General features: G+C 43.4%; 1 protein-coding gene and 1 long non-coding RNA gene across 4 annotated transcripts; both read right to left on the bottom strand.

The window, feature by feature from the left end:
• Positions 1–1,594: 1,594 nt before the first annotated feature.
• LOC124696473 lies at positions 1,595–3,940 on the bottom strand. Its single transcript, XR_007000690.1, has 2 exons — positions 3,769–3,940; positions 1,595–2,128 (listed from the first exon to the last, which is right to left on the bottom strand). It is a non-coding gene; the product is annotated as an uncharacterized LOC124696473 (long non-coding RNA).
• Positions 3,941–16,509: 12,569 nt separating this feature from the next.
• Positions 16,510–19,425, bottom strand: LOC124683967 (protein RDM1-like). Of its 3 annotated transcripts, none has more exons than XM_047218381.1 (3): positions 19,318–19,425; positions 19,086–19,235; positions 16,510–17,126 (listed from the first exon to the last, which is right to left on the bottom strand). In XM_047218381.1, exons 2-3 carry the CDS (start codon positions 19,231–19,233, stop codon positions 16,732–16,734), a joined length of 543 nt encoding a protein of 180 aa, XP_047074337.1. In that variant the 5' UTR covers positions 19,234–19,235; positions 19,318–19,425; the 3' UTR covers positions 16,510–16,731. The 3 variants fall into 3 exon arrangements, with proteins under 3 accessions (XP_047074337.1, XP_047074338.1, XP_047074339.1); XM_047218382.1 differs by having other exon boundaries at positions 16,510–17,123; XM_047218383.1 differs by lacking the exon at positions 16,510–17,126 and adding an exon at positions 17,326–17,852.
• Positions 19,426–21,291: the final 1,866 nt, after the last annotated feature.

The following is a 21,291-nucleotide window of genomic DNA, read 5'->3' as shown; positions in this document are numbered from 1 at the left end:
ACTACAACAAAGGATACTACCTTGCAGACGGTATCTATCCAAAGTGGGCAACATTTGTGAAGACTATCTCGAACCCTAGCACCCCCAAACTTTGCGAGTTTGTCAAGAAACAAGAAGCTTGCCGAAAAGACGTCGAGCGTGCATTTGGTATCCTCCAGCAGAGATTTGCTGTCGTCCGGTTCCCCGCTATGACTTGGTCCAAAGATCAGATGTGGGAGGTGATGAACTGTTGTGTGTGCCTACACAATATGATTATTGAAAATGAGCGAAAGCATCCGGTTCCTCTGGCTAAGCAAGAAGCACCATATGAGAGAGAGGGTCCTCTTGCACAGCCTAATCACCAGGTGCCTCCATCATGGGCCGCCTTCATTGCTATGCGCCAAGAGATTCGAGACTCCACAATGCATCAGCTGCTGCAAGATGACCTGGTGGAGCACATATGGAGGCTCCGAGGCAACGCCAACGCCGACGCCAACTAGTCTGTCTTAATTTGTTTGAAAAATTGTGAAATTGTGTGCTTCATTTATTTCAGCACTTGTTAAACATTGTACCGATTATCGCCGAATTTGTTTCAGCAATTTTCGTACTCTTGGTCGCCGAACTTGTTAAATTTTATGTTAAATTTGTTTGAAATATGTCAAATGGTCGAGGTTGGGGGTTTCTCGCCGGGGACGGCTGGAACTTCGGCGCTCCCCAGGCCAAATCTTCCTCCAATCTGGACGAAATTTTCGCCGGATTTGGGCGTGGGGAGCGCCAACGAGTGGGGATGCTCTAACTATAAATAGTGTGGCAAGCAGCCATAATATCATGTCTTGTCGAGTGATAGCTGAGAATGGTTATAACTTTTTTTTTCTTTTTTTTGTTGCCTATACAAGTATACATAGAGAGAGACCTCTTATAGCCTCATGAGATATTCGAGCAAACCAAACAAATCTTATTTTAAGCTACCGATGGAGGGGACGATCGAACAAATAGCACTCCACTGAAATTGGCCAATTATTCCCATCTGCCTATTGGATATATATATATATATATATATATATATATATATATAGAGACGCGCTATTTGACTCCCTGGGTGCAGAATATTATTCTGCACCCCACCCGACCTGTTCGCTGCGCGCCCCAGCCGGCCTGCACGGTGCGCTCTGCCAACCGCGCGAGGCGATGTAAAATAACGGGGCAATGTAAAATAACGGGGCAGGCGACATAAAAATACTCGATCGATGTCTGAGCAGCCTGCAACCGCACAATGTGACGTGATGAAGTTGCATGCGACTTAGAAAGTAGCACCAACGTAACTTGTTTGGAATCTCATGGTCGAACCAGCAAATCAACGGTGCATTGGGACATAAAAAAGGTAACCTCTGTAAGATAACTATAGAAGCTAGATGCAGCGACCAACAATCTTAATACTCCATCTAGTTAAACATACGACAATTATATGAAGCTGGGCAAATAAATCGAAACGGCATGACAAAAGCAAGTTACTTTTGGCAATCATGTTCTGCCAAAAGTTGGGCTAAACATAATCAGATCACCATACATTCACATAGCAGCATAATTTAATTATATGAAGCTAGGCCAGCGCATAATCATATCACCATACATTCACATAGCAGCATAATTTAATTAGTTGTACGGAAAAATATCATAATGATATCGGCAAACATAATCACGAGTGTGAAAACAGAACAATTTACACTCGTTTTCCATCAAGGCGTTCCAAAAGGGGACTTTTAGAGCCACTTATTACAGTTTACTTACAATCAATCGATACTGATTGCTTCCCCAGGAAAGAACACATCTGACCAATATAACCAGAATCACATCGTTTTCCCTAAACTGTCACTAGCATTACCTACCACACTTTGTGATAACCAGTTGGTCCGTTCGGAAGCAGTACCAGGGAGAATTGTCCGGGGAGCTGATGTCCAGAACGAAAGATCTGCTGTTGGAGTCACCGTAATAAGGGCACTGACACCTCTGCGAGCGGAGGAGCCGTCAATGGGAACAAGAGCTCCGGTATGGACCACTGCAAAACATCTCTAGCTTCTTTCTAAAGAGCTCATTAGCCTGCCGGTCCTCTGACAAGGACATGTTGTACGCCGTGCTTCCCGCTGTTAGCCTAGCAATTCAATACATGTCACCACAGAGTCAAATCGTTTACAAAACCAATAAGCAAAAGATGAACTGAAACTTGAAATATCAATCTGGAACTAATTAGTGGAAATTGAGAAAGCATGTCGCTTGACGTAAATCTACGGTCAACCATCGGCGGCGACAAAAGAGCATATGCTCAAAAAATCTCCTAGACGATGGCTATGGCTACAACAGTAACCTGATTGTCCAGTCATGGGGATTGTATTATGAACTCTAGTATAACTGAATGTAGCACAAGATAGCTAGATACATGTAACTCAATCACAGATATACGAAGGATATAATTGTGAATCGTTGAACAGCTCCATACATGCTGATAAATGTTATCTCAAGTTAAAATATGAGTACCATTTCCCGATGAAACTAGATCAAACTGTTGTAATTGTAATATTTCACATGTACGCAGATATGCCAAGTTCAACCTTTGGAAACTTAATCATGTAATCTGCTAAACGGAACGAGGCGCACAAAATAAGTAACACTTGTAGATACACTGATGTAAATTTACAGGCTCTACACATAAGCCAAGCTACGATATGGGAAAAAACTGATCAATCTATCACAAGTTCCATGATGGATCAGAAATTACGAATTGGTGACATGCAGAAAAGTGAGCCGATCTTTTCTTTAACCTTTTACATTAAAGACTGCATAGCTAGTCATAAATTAGTTGGTATCAATAAAAGAAGATTGACAGATCCATTGCCTCAGCAGCCTCGACAGCTAGAAAAAAATAGATTTGATGAAGTAGGAGCAACCAAACATGTAGTTGATAAGAAAATACGTCACCACTGATATATGTGAACCACCTGCCACGAAGGCCTGAAGAATCAATGAGCTCCGGCAATGAAATTTTTTGAACAAAAACACAGGAGTCGCTGGAAAAGTAGATGGCTAAAACAGAAGCTGTATGTCGCTCACTGCAGCTTCAGCAACTTGATTAAGCTGATTGGGCGGTGCCCTCACTTGCGCGTGCAGTCAAAGTCCACTCTCCGACGATTGAGTAGCTTGTCTTGCGTGGCTACCGGTGTCTTGGTGACCTTGATATCGTGGCCCATGCTTAAGCAGATCACGTTGCGAGCTGACATGTATGGCCATTTCAATGTATTGTTCTCAGCGCCGATGGTGTTAGATCTCTCGTGGTCATACTCAGGTGAGCTACGAAATGTCGGGATTGGTGAGCTATGGTGTCTGCACAGCCTAGATCTATGGACAGAGGAGAGTTCCTACGCCCTGGTGTTGATCATAGATTATTAGGTGCGTCTTCTCTTCTGCTCACTTTACATGAACTAATAATTTTCATTCTAGGAGAGACGCCTTGACCTACATGCTGAGCAAGGTAAGCCCAGAACCTGCAATAATAAATCTATGAGTGCGATGGATAACTACTCCTCAGCGAGTCAACCGCCCATCAAATTTCATGCCATAACTGAACCACCTCTAACGCATCTATCCAAAACAGGTGAAAATCCAGGTGCTGCACCAATTTTTAGGGACAAGGTAAACACGCATGGAAATTTATTAGACGTAAACAGATTACCACGATCCGCCGGCAATAGACCCAAATCAACAGAACATATGAGGTTATTTGAGAGCGAATCAAACCAGGAGACAACCGGATCCGAGGACGACGGAGATGGCAGCTCCGAGCATAACAGCAAATAGATCTTGCTGGAGCACCACTTCGCCGATTCAGCCGGCTGACCACGGCGCCACCGATTCCGCCGGCCGACCACGACGGAGCAGAGGACAGCCAGAGCGCAGAGCACACCCGCAGCTTACCCGCTCGCCGTCGGCCGCCGGCCGCCGGCCACTCACCCCATCGCCGACGCCGCGCCCAATTCCAACTGCTCTCCGCCATGTGCGTTGAACTGAAAACCATGATGGAAAAAAAATGAGGCGACGGGGTTAGTGGGCAGCTCTCAAGTCTCAACCCCACGACGACCAAATTGGAAAAAATTATAGTCAGCAAATTATAATTATGATGGTTGAGGAAACTCACCTCAAGGTCACCCGCAGCATCGCACGCCACCGAGGCCACCGGCCACTTGAAGGCCTGAAGAAACCAAGATGCCTCACCTGAAGTTCCGCTGCTCCCATACGGGATCTGGAGCTGGAGGTTGAGAACGAGGCGCAGCCGGAGAGGTTGGAGACGAGGAGGGCGGCGGCGACTGGCGTTGGTGGTCGATGCAAGGTATTTGGGACGTGAGGCGAGGACGGAGGCGACAAGACCTAGTCGCAGGCCACTGGAGGTCGGCGTCGTTGGAGACGATGACGGCCGGGTCACGGCAGCGCTTGGAGGCGGTGGGAAATGGATCCATATTGGCCGGTGGCATCGGGCGGTGAAGAACAAGGTGATGCCGGCGGGGCAGAAGATGCGGCTCACACCCTCCCGCCGCCCGCCAACACTCGCCCGCCGCCGCGCTGGCTCGCTCGCCCCTATCCGCCTTCGATCAGAATCAGGTGAGAGAAAAAAAAAAAAAAACAGGAGCAGGTGGGTGGGCTAGCTTCCAGATCCCACGCGTCCACGACTGAGAAAAGAAACCGCCCAGGGTAATAAAAAGGAACAAATTACATCAGGTGAACGAGGGGCACCAAGAAGCCGGTTTGATGGACGCCGTCCGGCTCAGTCGACCGACCCGGGTGTAGAATTACTTATTCTGCACCCAGGGTGTGTAATAGAGTTTCTCTCTATATATATATATATATATATATATATATATATAGGGTCGCACTATTCTGAAACCGGTGCTCAGAATATTATTCTGAGCACCACCCGCCTCTTATAAGGCCCGATTCGGCCGGAATATCCCGAAAACAGCTCATCGAAGAAAACACCACGCACCCACACCTTCTTCCCGCATCCACCCACGACCCCTGCCCCCAAACGCATGCCGCCGGCGACCACGCGCACTGCCGCCCTTCCCCCGTGCGCCGTAGGACCCTCCCCCCGAGCGCCGCCATCTCCTTCCGCCGAGCGCCGCCGGCCCCTGCTCCCGTGCGCCGCCGGGCCCTTCTCACGCGCGCCGCGCCGCCGGCGACTACGCGCGCTGTCGCACCATCCCCAGCGCGCCGCAGGACCCTTTCCCCGAGCGCTGCCGTCTCCTTCCCCCGAGCGACGCCGGTCCCTGCTCCCGTGCGCCGCCGGCCCTTCTCACGCGCGCCGCCGGCGACCACGCGCTCTGCCGCCCCTTCCCCCGCGTGGCCGTCGTCGGTGCTCCACGCGGCTTCGACATTCTGCTCCGACGCCCCGCTCCCCCACTGCCAATTCCTCCTTGAATTCGTTCGTCCGCTGGAAGCTACCATGTTACGTAGTTTCTTTGCAAAGCCGCTGTAGTTGCAGTTATAACGAAATAAGTTCAGGGACTTACTCCTTGGCAGAACAAGCACATCGTCGTTGCAGTGCAAGTATATTTCTTTGGCAAAAAATGACACTTCTTGGTTCTCCAGCGCCACCCAGTGGTTGTGATCTCCCGTTCGGCCCCTCTCTGGCAGTCAGCCGGCTGCTGATGCAGAGCAGCTCGGTCAGTGAACATCGTGTCCTGCAACAACAAGAAGCCAACCGTGCTTTTATTTCCTTTATTTTTTTGTGTTATACTTCTGAGAATCGTTGATTTGGACTTCACAGAGCTTGACATGTTGCCGCTGCAGCCAGTCAATGGAAAGAAGACACTGGTATATGCCTGAGAGGGAGTCGGAGGATGGCCTGTAGCTATTGGAGCGCGGAGTCAGCATGCAACATCGATGTGGAGCAGATCCAGTGAGCAATTTGGTGTTTGTATTGTTGTTTGGCAAGAAAAAAAGACAGACATTGACTAACTATTGCTTCAATTCGTCTAAAATTTCAGTTTCTTCACATTATTCCGAATTCTGAATTAGTTGGCTTCAGGTTCTTGTTCCTCTGGTTTGCTTCATGGCCTTGTTGTGTGGAGCCTAGAGCTGTAGCAATCATGTCCCATAGAGCTGATTCACTCACTTCCAGCAACCATGTCCCATAGTTTATGGATACATGTTAATTATCTCGATGCTAAACACCTTGTAATTATCATTCTATGCACTTCTTTATTGTGTTGTAACCATAGTTATGGATGCATGTTAATTATCTACTATCAAGCAACTGTGATATAGTTTCTGCTATGAGACATATAACATATTTCTGATTAATGCATGTGAAGAAATGTGGAAGTAGTAAGGTCCTCTGTTAAGTGTTTTGCTTCAGATTACCTACGTAACTTGAGCATTTTGATGAGCCTTTTTGCAGTGTGTTTAGATAGTCCCACTCCTGATGAGTAGGAAGAAGGTACATAATCCTGGCCCTCTATCGTGTTGCCAAAATTACCAACAAGATAGAATTTCTTGATTCAGACTTAGCTTATGTGCTCCTGTACAGCAGTCTGAACTCTGAACCTGAATTTAAAACATAGCTGTTTCATACTCCAATGCATGCAGCAAACATATATGCATTAGTTCTTTCTGTATTATAGAGTGTTGTATCCTTCAATTCTGAGATCTAGCTGGCAACTAGCTACACATGTACTGTTGATTTCTCTGTTCTGAATGGAGCAACTTCTGTGCAGATACACTTGCTGAATAGATATACATGCCAGGCTTTACACAATGTAAGATATGTTAATCTATGTTTTCTCAAACACAAGATGATTTGTATTATACACTCTGCTTTCCATTACGATTAAGTAAATAGTTCATTAATTCAGCAGGGCTGCATTCCAGCTTCAGGTGACGTCAATGAGAAGCAGATGACATCCGGCAAGGCAACGTCCATGTGGAGCAGCCGGCGGCATCCGGCGATGTCCGTGTGGAGCAGCCAGCGTTCGGTGACGTCCGTGTGGAGCAACCGACGTGTGGCGACGTCCGTGAGTAGCAGCCTGAGGGAAAGCCGACGTCCAACGCATCAATGAGAAGCAGGCGAACGTCCGGCGACGTCCATGAGTAGCAGCCAGCGCCGGCGATATCCGTGAGGAAAAGCTGACGTCCTGCGACGTCAATGAGAAGCAGACAAACATCCTGGCAGTGCAGTTTGGTCGATTACAATTTATTCGTGTTTGAAAAAAATAACTAGAGTAGTGGCAATGTACTGGATTTGTGCTCATATAGACAGAGAAACTGATTTCTGTCGGCAAGAAACCCAGTAATAGTTCAGTTTCTTTCATGTCATTTTGAACATGAGATATTCGAGTGTGAACTGAACAAAAAGTTTGTGTAAAAATGTATAAGGAAGTCCAAATGGATAATTGTCAGGGGCGTATCTTCGTTGGCAGTTCAACGTTTTTTGTGAACGGGCAGCACAACTCTTCGTTGGCAGGAAGTACAACTACTCTAGGGTGGGCAATACACGTTTGTTTCTCTCTCGGCAGTGCATCACTTTGGTTGATACGGAGTACTAGATAATGGCAAGGCAGGTTGGTTTTACTCCCCACGAGCTGTTCTAGCCAATTGCCCATTTGGCTCTTAGTTCACATCCAACGAGAGCTTATTTTAAGGGGTTCACTTGTGTTCTGTGTGACCAATAGCTTCCCAGCACCGATTGCCATGTTTCCTGCCTGTCTTCGGCAGGTTTGCCGCTCATCCTCCCCATGCTCATGTTCCGCCGCGCCACACCCAGGCTGCTTCACTGCCTCCTACTCATGTTCAGGCAGCACAAGCAGCAGCGCCTCCAGTTCTAGACTCCCACGCACGAGCATGATCTTCCGCTCTTTTCCTCTGAAATATTGCAGATGCGTTGCTGCTACTGAACGGGAGTGCTAGCACTTGCAAGATGTGGTGGAGAGGATGCGTACTAATTTCAAAAACAAAATGAATGTCGCGCACTGCACACAATTGACATAGGCTGTGCACTGCTCTAACCCTTTTATTTTGCAAACCTTAGACGCCGCCGCCGCGATCTCCCTCCCGCCCGCTCCCGTGGCCTTGCGTCCGCCCCGTTCTCCCTCCTCGCAGGCTCTTCCCCATCGATAGCTCCCGCCGGCGAGATTCAAGGCGCGCCGCCCCTCGTGGCCACACACTCCTCCGCCCGGCCCCCTCCTCGGTTCCCCTTCACGAGGAAGTGCAAGAAAACTAAGAAAATCCAAATGTACAAAAAAAAATCTCGCCATCCATGAGGAAGCTAAAATACTTGTCGACGAGAAGTACAACATTTCGATGCAAGCAGTACGCCCACTTAATATAGGAAGTAAAAGAAAACCCACAAAATCCAAATGTAGAAAAAACAAAAAAAAATCCCGTCATCTGCGAGGGAGTTCAAATACTTGATGCTGAGAAGTAGAACCATTCGACACGACTTACAACAACTTAATACATGAAGTACAAGAAATCCGACAAAATCTAAATGTAAAAAAACAAAATAATCCTATCATCTGCGGGGAAGTACAACCAACGATTCCAAGAAGTATAAGCAGTAACTAGAGGAAGTACAAGCGGTAAATAGGGGAAGTACAAAGTGTTCACATAATTTTTTTTCGTTTTTTTCTGAACAGTTTTGTGAAACTGCAGCGAGAAGTACAACCCTATTGCCCGAAAAGTACAGGCTCATGTCGAGGAAAGTTCAACGCTCTATTTTTGTGAATGACCAAAAACCAAAGATAGAAAAAATAAATAATCCCGTGGGAAGTTCAAATAATCGATGATGAGAAGTACAACCATTTGACACAAGCAGTACGTACACTTATGATAGGAAGTACAAGAAAACCGACAAAAATCCAAATGAAAAACAAATCCCGTCATCCGTGAGAAATTTCAAATACTTGACGATGATATGTACAACTATTCCACACGAGCAGTACAAGTGCTTATTATAGGAAGTACAAGAAAACCGACAAAATACAAATGTAGTAAAAACGAAATAATCCCGTCACCCCCAAGGAAGTTCAAATAGTTGATGACGAGAAGTGCAACCATTCTACACGAGCAGTACAAGCACCTATTACAGGAACTACAAGAAAACGAACAAAATCCAAATGTAAAAAACGAAATAATCCCGTCACCCTAGGGGAAGTTTAAAATAGTTGACGGAGAGAAGTACAACCATTTGACACCAGTAGTACACCCACTTAATATAGGAAGTACAAGAAGACCGCCAAAATCCAAATGTACAAAAAAACAAAATAATATTGTCATCCGCGAGGAAGTTCAAATACATGATGGTGAGAAGTACAACCATTCGACACGAGGAGTACAATGACTTATTATAAGAAGTACAAGAAAACCGACAAATTTCAAATGTAAAAAAGTAAAACAATCCCGTCATACGCGAGGAAGTTCAAATACTTGACAATGAGAAGTACAACCATTCGACACGAGCAGTACAACCACTTATTGTAGGAAGTACAAGAAACCCGAAAAAACCAGAATGTACAAGAAAATAAAATAATCTCATCATCCGTGAGGAAGTTCAAATACTTGACGGCGAGAAGTACAACCATTGGACGCGGGCAGTACAACCACTTATTATAGGAAGTACAAGAAAACCGATAACAATCCAAATATACAAAAAAACAAAATAATCTCATCATTCGCAAAGAAGTTCAAAGACTTCAAGTTACGAAGTACAACCATTCGACACAAGAAGTACACAAACTTAATATAGGAAGTACAAAAAGCCGACAAAATACAAATACACAAAAAACAAAAAAATCCCCTCATCCGCGGGAAGTACAATCAGTGATTCCGAGAAGTACGAGTGGTGATTGCAGGAAGTACAAGCGGTAACTACGGGAAGTAGAAAGTGTTTAGATAAAAATTTATTAATTTTTCTGAACGGTTTCGTGAAACCGCACCAAGAAGTAGAACCGTGTTGCCCGAGAAGTACAAGCACATGTCGAGAGAAGTTCAATGCTCTGTTTTTGCGAGGCGAAAATCTATTGTGCAAATCTGATTGTTTTGATCACCAACCACCTCAACCATTGCCACCCAAAGGTTTATCTGATAGATTAGGAGTCTAATTTCATTACCTACAACATTTCACAACAAATAAAGAGATCTAATGCATCAAATTCAAGTCGTTATCTCGCAAAGTATACCGGAAACATGATTTCAAAACTTCTAAAATTAATTTTAAACCATTTAGATTTGGCAAAAATGATATATATGAAAAAGATGCGCCTTTTTTACACCTTTCCAACCGTATATCATTTGCATTGCTTAAATATACCGCATAGAAATCGCGGGGAAAATCATTCGGTGCCCGTCTCATAAAACGGGCGGACAGTAATTCTAGTTATTCTCTTAAACTATAAGGAATTAGAGAAAACAATTGGAAGATGAAAGTTGCGCCTAGTCCGTAGCTTTCCAACGCCATATCATTTGCATCATTCCGACATACGGTTGAAACAAATCGTCCAAATTACTCTCCGCTTGTTTTTTGAGTACGTCCGAATTTCGGTATTTTCAAAATTGTTCAAAAACTGTGAGGATTTTGAAAAAACGTAAAACATGAAAAAGTTGCGCAATTTTATTATCTTTCCAACGGTATATCATTTGCACAGTTTCGATAAGCGGTTCGAAAATCGAACTAAAAGTTCGTTTTCTGGCCATATAGAAGCGTTTTCGTATTTTCAAAATTAAATTTAAACCGTGCAAAATCTGTGAAAAGTGTGAACATGAAAAAGTTGCGGTTTTTCATTATCTATCCAACGGTATATCATTTGCATAGTTCCGACAAATGGTTGAAAAACTCGTGGTATAATCGGTACCTCTAAAGAAAACGGGAAGTTCGAGTAAGTTCGACAGAAAGTTAAACCCTGTTATCCGGAAAGTGCAACCTTGTGTCCAGGAAAGTACAAGTCGGTGCTCAGAATATTATTCTGCAACCGGTTGCAGAATAGTGCTGGTATATATATATATATATATATATATATATATATATATAGGACATATTCATGCTACACCCGAGTGTAGTTACTCCCACGCGTGTTTCTCATAATCTAAAGAGTATCTATCATACCGGAGAGTATGTACATGTAGTATGAAGTATATTAGACTATTTTGGTAGTATATATAATACTTTGTAGGCAGTATGTACATTTTTTTACGTAGACTCATTTTTACGTATACATATGCATGTATTTCGGCTATATAGTGCAAACTACATGCTCACTTGTATTTTTTTTCACCAAACTTGGTTTAGAATATCTTAGATATAGTGTAAGAACATACTCAAACCGATAAAGTATGGTACATACTTTCGTATGGTAGTATATGAGACATGGGTGTAGTTACACCCAGGAGTAGGAAGTATTTATCCTATATATATATATATATATGTGTGTGTATGTATGTATGAGCACACTGGAAATGAGTTTTGAGCAGGGGAACTGAGCTTTCAGCAGTGGCCATGCGCACAAGCGAGCCACTGGATGCCAAGGCCCAACCAACGTGAAACCGAGAAACCTCGACTGGACTATGAGGACCGACCGCAATTCATCTCCCAATTGCTGCGCGGACGTGCTGGATTTTGCAGAAGTCGGTTTTGGTCCACTTTGATCCTATGCCTCTTTCCATGCAATTTCATTAACAAGAGAAATCTACTAACATTCTATTCGTCCTTATTATCTTCCATTGTACTTACTGGTACCTTTGCTACTGTAATTTTGTCCCGAAGGTGACTCATGCGTCAATGGAGCTTTGGTTATTCATCTATTAGCTACCTGGCTTTGTACCTTGTTACGGTTGAGCTGGGCAAATCATTTTGACTTTGGATGTATCTATCAAAGTACATGAACCCTAGAATTATTTCATTGTATTATGGTGACCTCATTAGGTATATATAGAGGTAAATGGAGATAGGTGGACTTGTAGTACAAGAAGCTAGGTCTAGAATACAAGTCTAACTCTACGTCCGTACATGTCACTACTAGGGTAAAGGCTTTAAGTGGCCCACCAATTTTAACTAACACTGCTGAGTGTTAGTAGTGTTGGTGTGCCACTCGTAACCCATGTACTAGTGGTGCGCTTATGCTAGCTGTATTGTGCTCCACTGCTACCCCCTCTTAGTGCGCCACTGGTACTAGAACTGGTGTGTCACGGGTACTAGAACTGGTGCGCCAGTGGATATAGCACCATTTTTTGCGATTTTTTTGTTACTTTTGTTTTGCTCATTTTTGTTTTTTGAATTATTTGTCCCGTTCATCTAGCACCATTCTTTTTGCTTGTTTTTGTTCTCCAAATTAGGTGTACCGTGGGAGAGGTTGTAGGAGACTAGGTCGGAGAGGAGAGGAGAGGATGGAGGAGAGGATAGGATGGAGGAGATGAGAGGATGAAGGATGAAGGAGAGGAGAGGATGGGGGATAAGAGATGATGGGGAGAGGACCGCCAGAGAGGAGAGAGGGGCAACGGAGTGGTTGGAGGAAAGGAGGCCGGAGATGAAGGAGGAGAGAAGGAGGAGGAGGAGGAGGAGGAAGGATAGAGAAGAGAATGAGAGAATGGAGGGGTGGAGAAGGAGGAGGAGAGGAGGACCCGAGGAATGCGTGGAGAAGGGAGGAGGGAGGTGGATAAGAAGAGTGGGGGTAGGTGGCCGGAGGTTTCGAATTTCGAAGGAGGGAAGGTTAGTAGTGGAGCACCAAGACATGGTGCGCCATTGCTAGAAATCTAAAACCTCCGAAAACTCCTATTTCCGCTTTGATTTTGAATCTAAAAATCGGTAAACGACCATAGGCCGTTTGAAATCAGATGTAACTTTTTCCATAGATGTATTTTCAATATAAAAAACTTTTTCATCGAAGGTCGCATGCAACTAGAAAAGCCGTTTTACCGAAAGATGGTGCCATTTTTACAAAAAATAGTCAAAATTCATGTTTATTAATTTTTCTAACAACTACAACAAATAACACATGGCTATCTCGAAGGAATTTTTGAAATTTCTATCATGTTATTTTATTAAAAATAACATAAAAGGTGATCCATGGGAGGGCCAAAATTCCCACCCCCTAGACACCTACGTGCGCCACTACTATGGTATAGGGTCCACTAGATCCATGAATAGCAATGGCCCACCTCTAACCCTAGTCGCCATTGGTAATGGACTAGCAGTGGTGCACGTGGTAACAGTGACGCACCATTATCACCGTGCGCCACTGCTAGCAATATTGTGGCTAGTTGTTTTCCTAGTAGTGTGTATTCTAACACCCCCCCCCCCCCCTCAGTCGTAGCGGGAGTGAAGCGGATGACTGCGACTGGATTTGAAGTCCTGCGCTTCCGTTGCCTTCTCCACCTTGTCGTTATTAATGTCTCCTTTCTTCCTTCATGTAGTCACAACAGGAGTGTTGTGGATGCAAGTGGTGATGTGGAAGCTGTTGACTGGAGTTGTTGCCAATGTGTAGTTGTAGACGTTGTCGTTGATGTCGATGTCGAGATAGCCAAACATGATGTAGCCTTAATCGATGTAGTCGTAGTCCATATTGTAGTTGTCGTAGATGGTGTAGCCGCATTCGCCGGAGGCACAAAAAATTGGGCATGCAGGACAAGAACATAGGTTCTCACAATCTTGAAAGTCGTGATTACCTTCGCAAGAGGCTCAAGTGAGAAAAGGAGGACGCTGCCCCTTTAGCGGTTGATAAAACCAAGCTCTAGGAAGAATTCCACGACCAGCGGGCCCGTGAGTTTATCTAGGCTCGGTACTATAAAGACAAGAAAACCAGAGAATATGTCACATATACTATGACGGAGGAGCTCGTCAAGAAACTAGTTGTTAATTTACAAGTTTAACTTCTAATCAAGTCGATTACATTCTACTAGTCGCATTTCTAAATATCTATGTTCCTTTTGCAGCGTACACAAATTGAGTAATTTGCTGACCTCCCAGGGGTTTACCCCATGGGATCAACCTTTAAATCGGTTGATAAACAATACTCTGGGCAAGCCGCTGCACTGCAGGGGCCAATACATGGCCATGTGGTCGGTGCCGGAATCGGCGCCAAATGGGCTCACTATTACCATGACGACGAGGAGCGAAACCAGAGGAGAAAACTCGCCGAAGATGCTACCAGCGAGAAAATTGAGAGCATGGTAGACAAAATTTTGAATTCTATCTTATCAGTCGAAGTAGGAAGGCAGGTCTAAGTCGTCGTCTCTAACATAGTGCGTATATTGAAGTACTGCGATGCAAACAAAATAGAATGAAGCTGAAATGCGTTGCGTTTCTCTTATGCAAAGATTTGTCTCCAGAAACGGCAATGTAGGCATGAGAACCGGCAAGAAGTGTATGTGCGACGGTTTGTGTTTAGAATGCAGCGCGCACTACACACATGTCTATAAATAGTGTAACCAGCAGCCATAGAAGCGTGTCTTGTACAGTGCTGGCTCAGGATGCTCGTTTTTTGTTTACATCGTTGTAGAGATAGCAGAGAGGCATGTAATGAGATATTCGAGTAAACCAAAGAAATAGCATTTCATAATATCTCTGGTGGGAACAATCGAACATACAGGGCTCCAGCAAGGTTGGCAGATTTTTCCCATCTGCCTATCGGAGTGCATGCCAACGCTTCATTCGGATCAGATTAGAACATTTCCACAGAATGCCCCAGACTAAGCCACTTAGGCCAGGTGAACGAGCGCACACCAAAAATGAGCCTTCAGCACCGACCCGGCGCACAAGCGAGCCACTCGATGCCAAGGCCCGACCTACGCGAAATGGAGAAGCCTAGACCAGCGAAATGGAGAAGCCTAGACCAGCTGCCGAGGGCCGCAGGCATTTCATCTCCAAATTGGCGAAGGGACATCAAGCGCGCTGGGTTTTGAACTTTTGCTGAACTCAGTTTCGGGTTGCCTCTTATTGCCAAATTTCATTCACAAGAGAAATCTACTGACGTGTTATTCGTCCTTGTTAGCTCCCACTGTAGTTACCGGCTCGTTTGCTGCTGTAATTTTCTTCTGGAGGTGACACAATGATGAATGGAGCATTGGTTATTCATCTGTTACTTGTCAGACAGCTACCTGGCTTTGTACTTGTGTCGGTTGAGTTGAGCTCAACGTTTTGATTTTAGACGTATCCACTCCACTTTGACGGTTTCTTCCCAGCACTCCACTTTTTATTAGAAAAAACTAGAATTTATAATTTTATATGCCTTGTTTATGGAACAGAGGTAATAATCACAAAGAGCACACAATACTTGGTTACAAAAAATATATCTCAACATCTGATGATCTAAGAGTCAAAAATCGGAAATGGAGCACAAGCGAGAAGATAGACATGGAAGTACACATGGATAGCAGCACTCCTCTGGTATAACCAGTAGGTATGTCTAAACGTTGAGCCCAACTCAAATAGTACGACTACCAGATGACTAAGCAAAGCAGCAACGACCCACGAGTCACCTTCGTGACAGCATTACAGCAACAAAAGCACCATTAGTGGTTATGCAAGCTAACAAAAATGACCAATCCACTGTGCTCGCACACAACATTACCGCAGTTGTTCTACACACTGTCAAATTCCAAAACCATAGTAGAGATAAATAACCTTTGTAAAAGTTGGATCATTTGCAAAATAGGGCTAGTCACTGTCTTGCGAACTTGGCCAGAGAAGAGGGGCGAACTGTTTTTGGATTGGTTGAGGACCTGATTGCTTACTTCAATTGCTTGATCATGACCTCTCTGTAAACCCTACTGTATAATAAATCCTTTTATCCGCAAGAAAAATATCTCAGGGCGACCCAAATCAATTGGATGAAGCAGGCCACAACCAGAAGGTGTATGAGGCAATGGTTTGTGCCGGGTGTTATCAGTCTTCCCATGTAATGGTGTAGCATTTTTTCCTAACTGGATGTTTGTCAAAACTCATGTTGATTCACCTTCTAGTGAGTTCTAGCGGACTCAACCATAACATGCGTTTATAAATAGCGTATCTATGAGCCATAAGAGCATGCCTATTGACAGCTCAGGATGATCAAAAATATGTCCGTTTCTGTTGTCTGTAGATAGTTACTCTACCTCTTGAGAGAAGTCTCATGAGATATTTGAGCAAACCAAACATAAAAGATTAGAAGCGGGGCAACAGTTGAGGTGATCAACAATATAATGTCCCAAATCAAATGTACACCAATGCCTTGAGTTGGTGCATGGATGCAAAAAAAAAAGTTCCGCCCGACATCTCAATTCATTCCTTCTTGGTGTCTGCTCCGATCGAAAGAAAGTATGCATGATAATTTCTTCTCTTTTTTTGCTTGTGTGATAATATCTTCAAGTGCACTTATAATATTTGTAGTGTATTTCGGTTGCTAGTTGGGCGTTTCAAGACAGCAATGCAGAGCATACAAGAACAATGGAAAATATAACACTTCGTTACAACACATAGATGGCAACACCTCAGGATCAGAAACAAGAATACAGACAGTAGAGATATGGAAGCCAGAGATGGATATGGGAGCACAAACGAGACGATGGAAATGGGAGTTGACGATGAATGCCAACACACTGCTCTGGTACAACGTTGAGCACAAGTCACTTTCGCGACAGCATCATGTCAACAAAGGCACCAATAGTGATGATGCAAGGTAACAACACGGACACATCCACTGCGCTCACACACAAACTTCACTACACTTGTTCTAGACAATGTCAAGTATCAAAGCCAGAGTAGACCCCACTTCCCCTCAGAAGCCGCTTCTCCTCCTCGACATAGTTCTTTCCCCTGCTGGCCTGTCCACGGTCTCTCTTCTTCTTCTCCTTCTGCGAGAATGAAGCCTCCTTCTCTTTCTCTGTCTGCCTTGGCTGAGGGTTTCGCACACCGATAAGCTTCTCTCCTTCAGTAACTGCAGCCCTTGTGCGTTCCCGCTCTTCATAAGACTCTGTTAGAACTTCCTTCTCATTGCGATCTTTCCCAGTTGACCAAGTCCAGTTAGGCTCGACCTTTGGAGGAGCAACTGTCAATACAGATGGACCACCACGATACCCATGCCGGCTCAAAGCACTGAAATCCACACCACCAGGTTTCTTCTTCTTTGACATGGCTGCTGTTCAGAGAGCTAAATCAGTGCTATAATCATGATTTTTGTGTCGCGACTCAAAAGTGAGTTCCAAGGCTGTGACTCAGTGTATAATTGACCAAAGTCGATGTATAGTCGCCATAAGTCACGTATAGTCGCCAGTCGCCGTGATTTTCGGGAAACGACTCGGCGACTATACAGCAACTATACAGCGACTCAAAAACCATGGCTATAATAAATCCTGAGAATGAAATATCGTACTTTTCACATCACTGATCTATGGTTCATATTACTTCACCAACAACCAAACTGTGCGCGATTTACAACAGTAAAACACAAAATAGACAGCATAAGACAGTCCAATTTGCAATGTAGGCTACTCCAACTTTAGGGTGGGAAACACTGGATCTATGTGAGCATGATACATGAGGTCTGATGCCCAGAGCTTCCCTAAGTGGTGGCTAGAGGTGGTCATCCTATGGACTTCTTCAGTGGCCCAAATGAGAGCTTCAGCTTTCCTAGGGTGGATGATAACATCCAGAGGCTGGTGCTCATTATCGCTCCCAAACCTCTGTTGATCCCACTCTCTCAAGAGGATGTTGGTAAGGTAATGCAAGGGCTGCTTGTACAACTGCTTCATCGATCTTCCAAGTCCCAGCCATGATGTGGATGGGATCAGGGAACCACAGTGCTCAGGAACTGGGATGTGCTTCATGTACTCTTGATACATTTCAGCCTTCCTGATCAGTGCACCTGCAGTATCCCATTATAGTAAGACTACAGATATGCAACTCTGTGCAGAAAAAAGTACATGATCTTACAACTACAGGGGCTAATCAATGCACTACTCTACTGTCCATGGCTGGTGGGGTGCAGACTCTAGCTCAGGGTCTCAAATAGTGCTTGGGGAGGCGGACTTGTTAACTATTTCCGCTGACACTAGTTCCTGTCTTATTCTATTGGTATCTCCAGAAGGTATAGCCCCAACTCAGCGATGCCTTGGAGTGAACAGGAAAAAATGCTGAAGTTATTTTACCCTCATGAACATTACGAAATTAATTATTTGCATAACTAAACGAATTGAAGTTTGGATTTTTTATATATAAGTGTGTTCTTATCTGCACAGATTTATCATTAAAAGAAACCAAAAAAAATTTGTGGAAATTAGCAGGCTAATCAGATATTGCTCTTTTTGCAGGAAAAACAAAAGGTCACATAACAATAATCAGATATTGGTTTTTGCCAGTAAACAAGCTAAACCGGTAACCAACTGAGAATGGGTTAATTTGAGAATGTATTCCTCATTTAGTACCGTAAAAAAATAAAAAAAAGTGTATCTGGCTATGAAGTCTCAAATATTAAAAAAATACTCATGGTCAAGATTATTATAAGGACAAATGGGCAATGTCTCCAAAAAACTTGTGATCATCTGGGATATGAATTAGATCAAAAATTATTTATATATATTGCAAAATGTTCAGAATTAATTCAATCACATGAAAGCCATATAACTTGTTTGAAGGGTCTGTAGATATGGAGTTAGGCCATATGTTGCAAAAGTAGGTTGGTAAGCTGCTTGAGGTTCAATAATCAATACACAACTCCTTGATTAGCATGAAAATCTAAGCAAATCTGTTCGGTGGCATGCAGATTACAAAATTATTAACTACCACATCAAATCCTAGCAAGAAGATGGTACCAAGTCTCCACAGTATCCATATATGGCTGGGAAAAGTAGTCCTCTTGGACTTTTGGTGCCCAAAAACATCATTACTACTGTAAGAAGGAGAAATTAACGAATCCGGCAACTAAAACTGCATCTAGACTAAATTACCACGATCTACACACCAATCATACAAGGAAATCAGAACCACACATCTATAATTAATTAATTCATCTTAGAGATATTAGGAGACATCATATATCAACGAACGAGCGTGCAAATCGACTCTTCGGAAAGGGATAAGTCACCGAAATAGCTCTGACCTTCTGCTGAAGCTGCAGATTTGGAGGAGTTGGGCAGCCGAAAGAAGTTCTCTCCTTTCCCCTTCCCTGCCTCGTCGTCGGAATCCGAGCTCAAGGAGTCGTCGGAAGAGAGCTCCACCGGCTCCTCTGCCGGCGCGGCCCTCTTCATACCTACCCACGGCCCACAACGGCGTCAGTGTCGCTCCGTTCGAAAATCACAAAGGCAGTAAAAGAGCGAATTTTTGGGACTCACCTGGACCGAGGAAAAGAGGAAGACGCCGCCGACGAGAGGACGGAGGCGCTCGCGCTCACGGGCCGCCGGCGTCGAGGAGATTCGAGCGGAAACCCTCGAGTCCTCCACCAAGCAGAAGCAGGCTATATACGTTTTTTCTCTGTACATTTTCTTGGGACGGTTTTGTGCCTGGCAGACTGGGTTGGGCCTGGATGGACTGCCAGGGGGATTCAAGGCTTGGGCCGGACTAATAGATAAGTAAATGATTTAGTATTAACATTGGACGGCCCATTCCGTTTAGCCAGTTATTTCACAATTTTATTGCGAAAAAATGAGTTAGCTAGGGCTTGTTTTAATGATAACTAGCTGGGTTGCCCGCGCAAATTGCGCGGCTAGAAAGGATATTTTTTGAATATTAAGATGTATGGGTCATTTTGGGTGTATGCCATCCTTGTATAGTTATGCACTTTGGCCTTAAATCTTACCCTATCGTTTTCTATATTAATGCCTCTTACCTACTTGGTCATCATAAATTTGAAAGTGTGCAAAATGTTTATCTAATTTATGAAAAGCATCAACGCATAATTGAGTTAAACTCAATCATGTAAATTTATGCATCCATGAAGATCAAAACAGATTATTTTTAAAGTTTTAATCGGTATATGCAGTTTATGAAATATTTTACCCACACCAATATGAACCACCTTTTTACGATAAGCATTCTAAACTTCTACTTTTTTGTGAAATTGTGCACTTCTTCAGTCCTTGTGCTTATTTTACTATGATGAAATGTCTCAATATTTACCCCATGTTACCATTTTCTGTATTTATAGGAGAGCTTAGTACGAATAAGTTTGTAAATTAATTTTTATCTAATGATCCATGAAAATATGGCATGCTAATTGAGCAAGCAAAAAAAAAGATGCAAATGCTACCTGACATCTGCCCAAATAATTTTACTGAAATTATATTGCCATGTGTTGGACAAACCAATATGTAATAGGATCCGAAACTTGAAAAAATGAAGAAGAGATGAAATATTATAAACAAATAATGTATTGTTTTACGTGAACTGGTATAGATGGCAAGTAGAGTAGTAGTAATTTGCTTTCTTGTGAAAAAAAGATCGGTGATAGTTTCACCCATTTGCAAATAAAGGCTCTCAGATCTAATGAAATCTTAACCGGGAATTAAGTCAGTAAAATCTTAGCCGTAGGAAGTCTACTATTTCAGACCCACGAAGCCGACGGCTAGCACTGAACTAATTCTAGTTTTGATATCTAATAATTTAGTCTTTTGCTGATGCATATCTTTGAACAATTTAAGAAAAATCAGATGCCTATATACTAATGTTAGCCCAGTTCTAAAGCATCCATGTTTGTCAAATGTTTCCATCCAGGTGATAAAACTTCTCCACATGTAGGAATGCAAAAGCAAGTTAAATGCATTGTTTAAACTTCCAAGTTCGATTGTATTCTTCCGTCAACCTCCCTTCAATGTGTATTCTTTCCTCATAGTCCAGCAATCAATAAATTTATGCATAGATGCTGACCTTTTATCCTTCTATTATCAGTGTAATGAAGTTCTACCATAATGAACAAACTTTAAATCCTAGAATATCTTTTCTGCAATTAAATCTGGCACACTTACACAGACATCATAACTTTATATGGTTTCCCAAACGTATCTATTTTCAGTAATTTAAGAATAGCTTTAAGCGCACTATTTTAATTTCTTTGTCATCTAATATTTACGCATCTCTAAAGGTCAAAGCAAAAGAATTCAAATTATTTCCTATGAGTATGTACACTTCATTAAATATTTTACCCAATCCATTATACATCATGCACGTTCTTAATAGAGTGATAAGAATCATAGAATGATATTTCTTACCAAATCATGCACTTACCAATCCTACTTAATTTGTTAAGAAATGCCGCAATGTATTCGCACTCTGATCATTTACATGAAAGCTCAGTAAACATGCATATTATT

This window comes from Lolium rigidum, chromosome 1 (genome assembly GCF_022539505.1).
Source record: "Lolium rigidum isolate FL_2022 chromosome 1, APGP_CSIRO_Lrig_0.1, whole genome shotgun sequence".
Classification (NCBI taxonomy): domain Eukaryota; kingdom Viridiplantae; phylum Streptophyta; class Magnoliopsida; order Poales; family Poaceae; genus Lolium; species Lolium rigidum.
This window is presented reverse-complemented; position numbering and strand designations above follow the sequence as displayed.

Bases quoted from the DNA above. Each gene is read 5' to 3' on its own strand.
- LOC124683967 (XM_047218381.1), bottom strand. From the start codon at position 19,233: ATGAAGAGGGCCGCGCCGGCAGAGGAGCCGGTGGAGCTCTCTTCCGAC. The intron at 17,127-19,085 runs GTCAGAGCTATT...CTCTCTGAACAG, and splicing joins ATCTGCAGCTTCAGCAGAAG to CAGCCATGTCAAAGAAGAAG.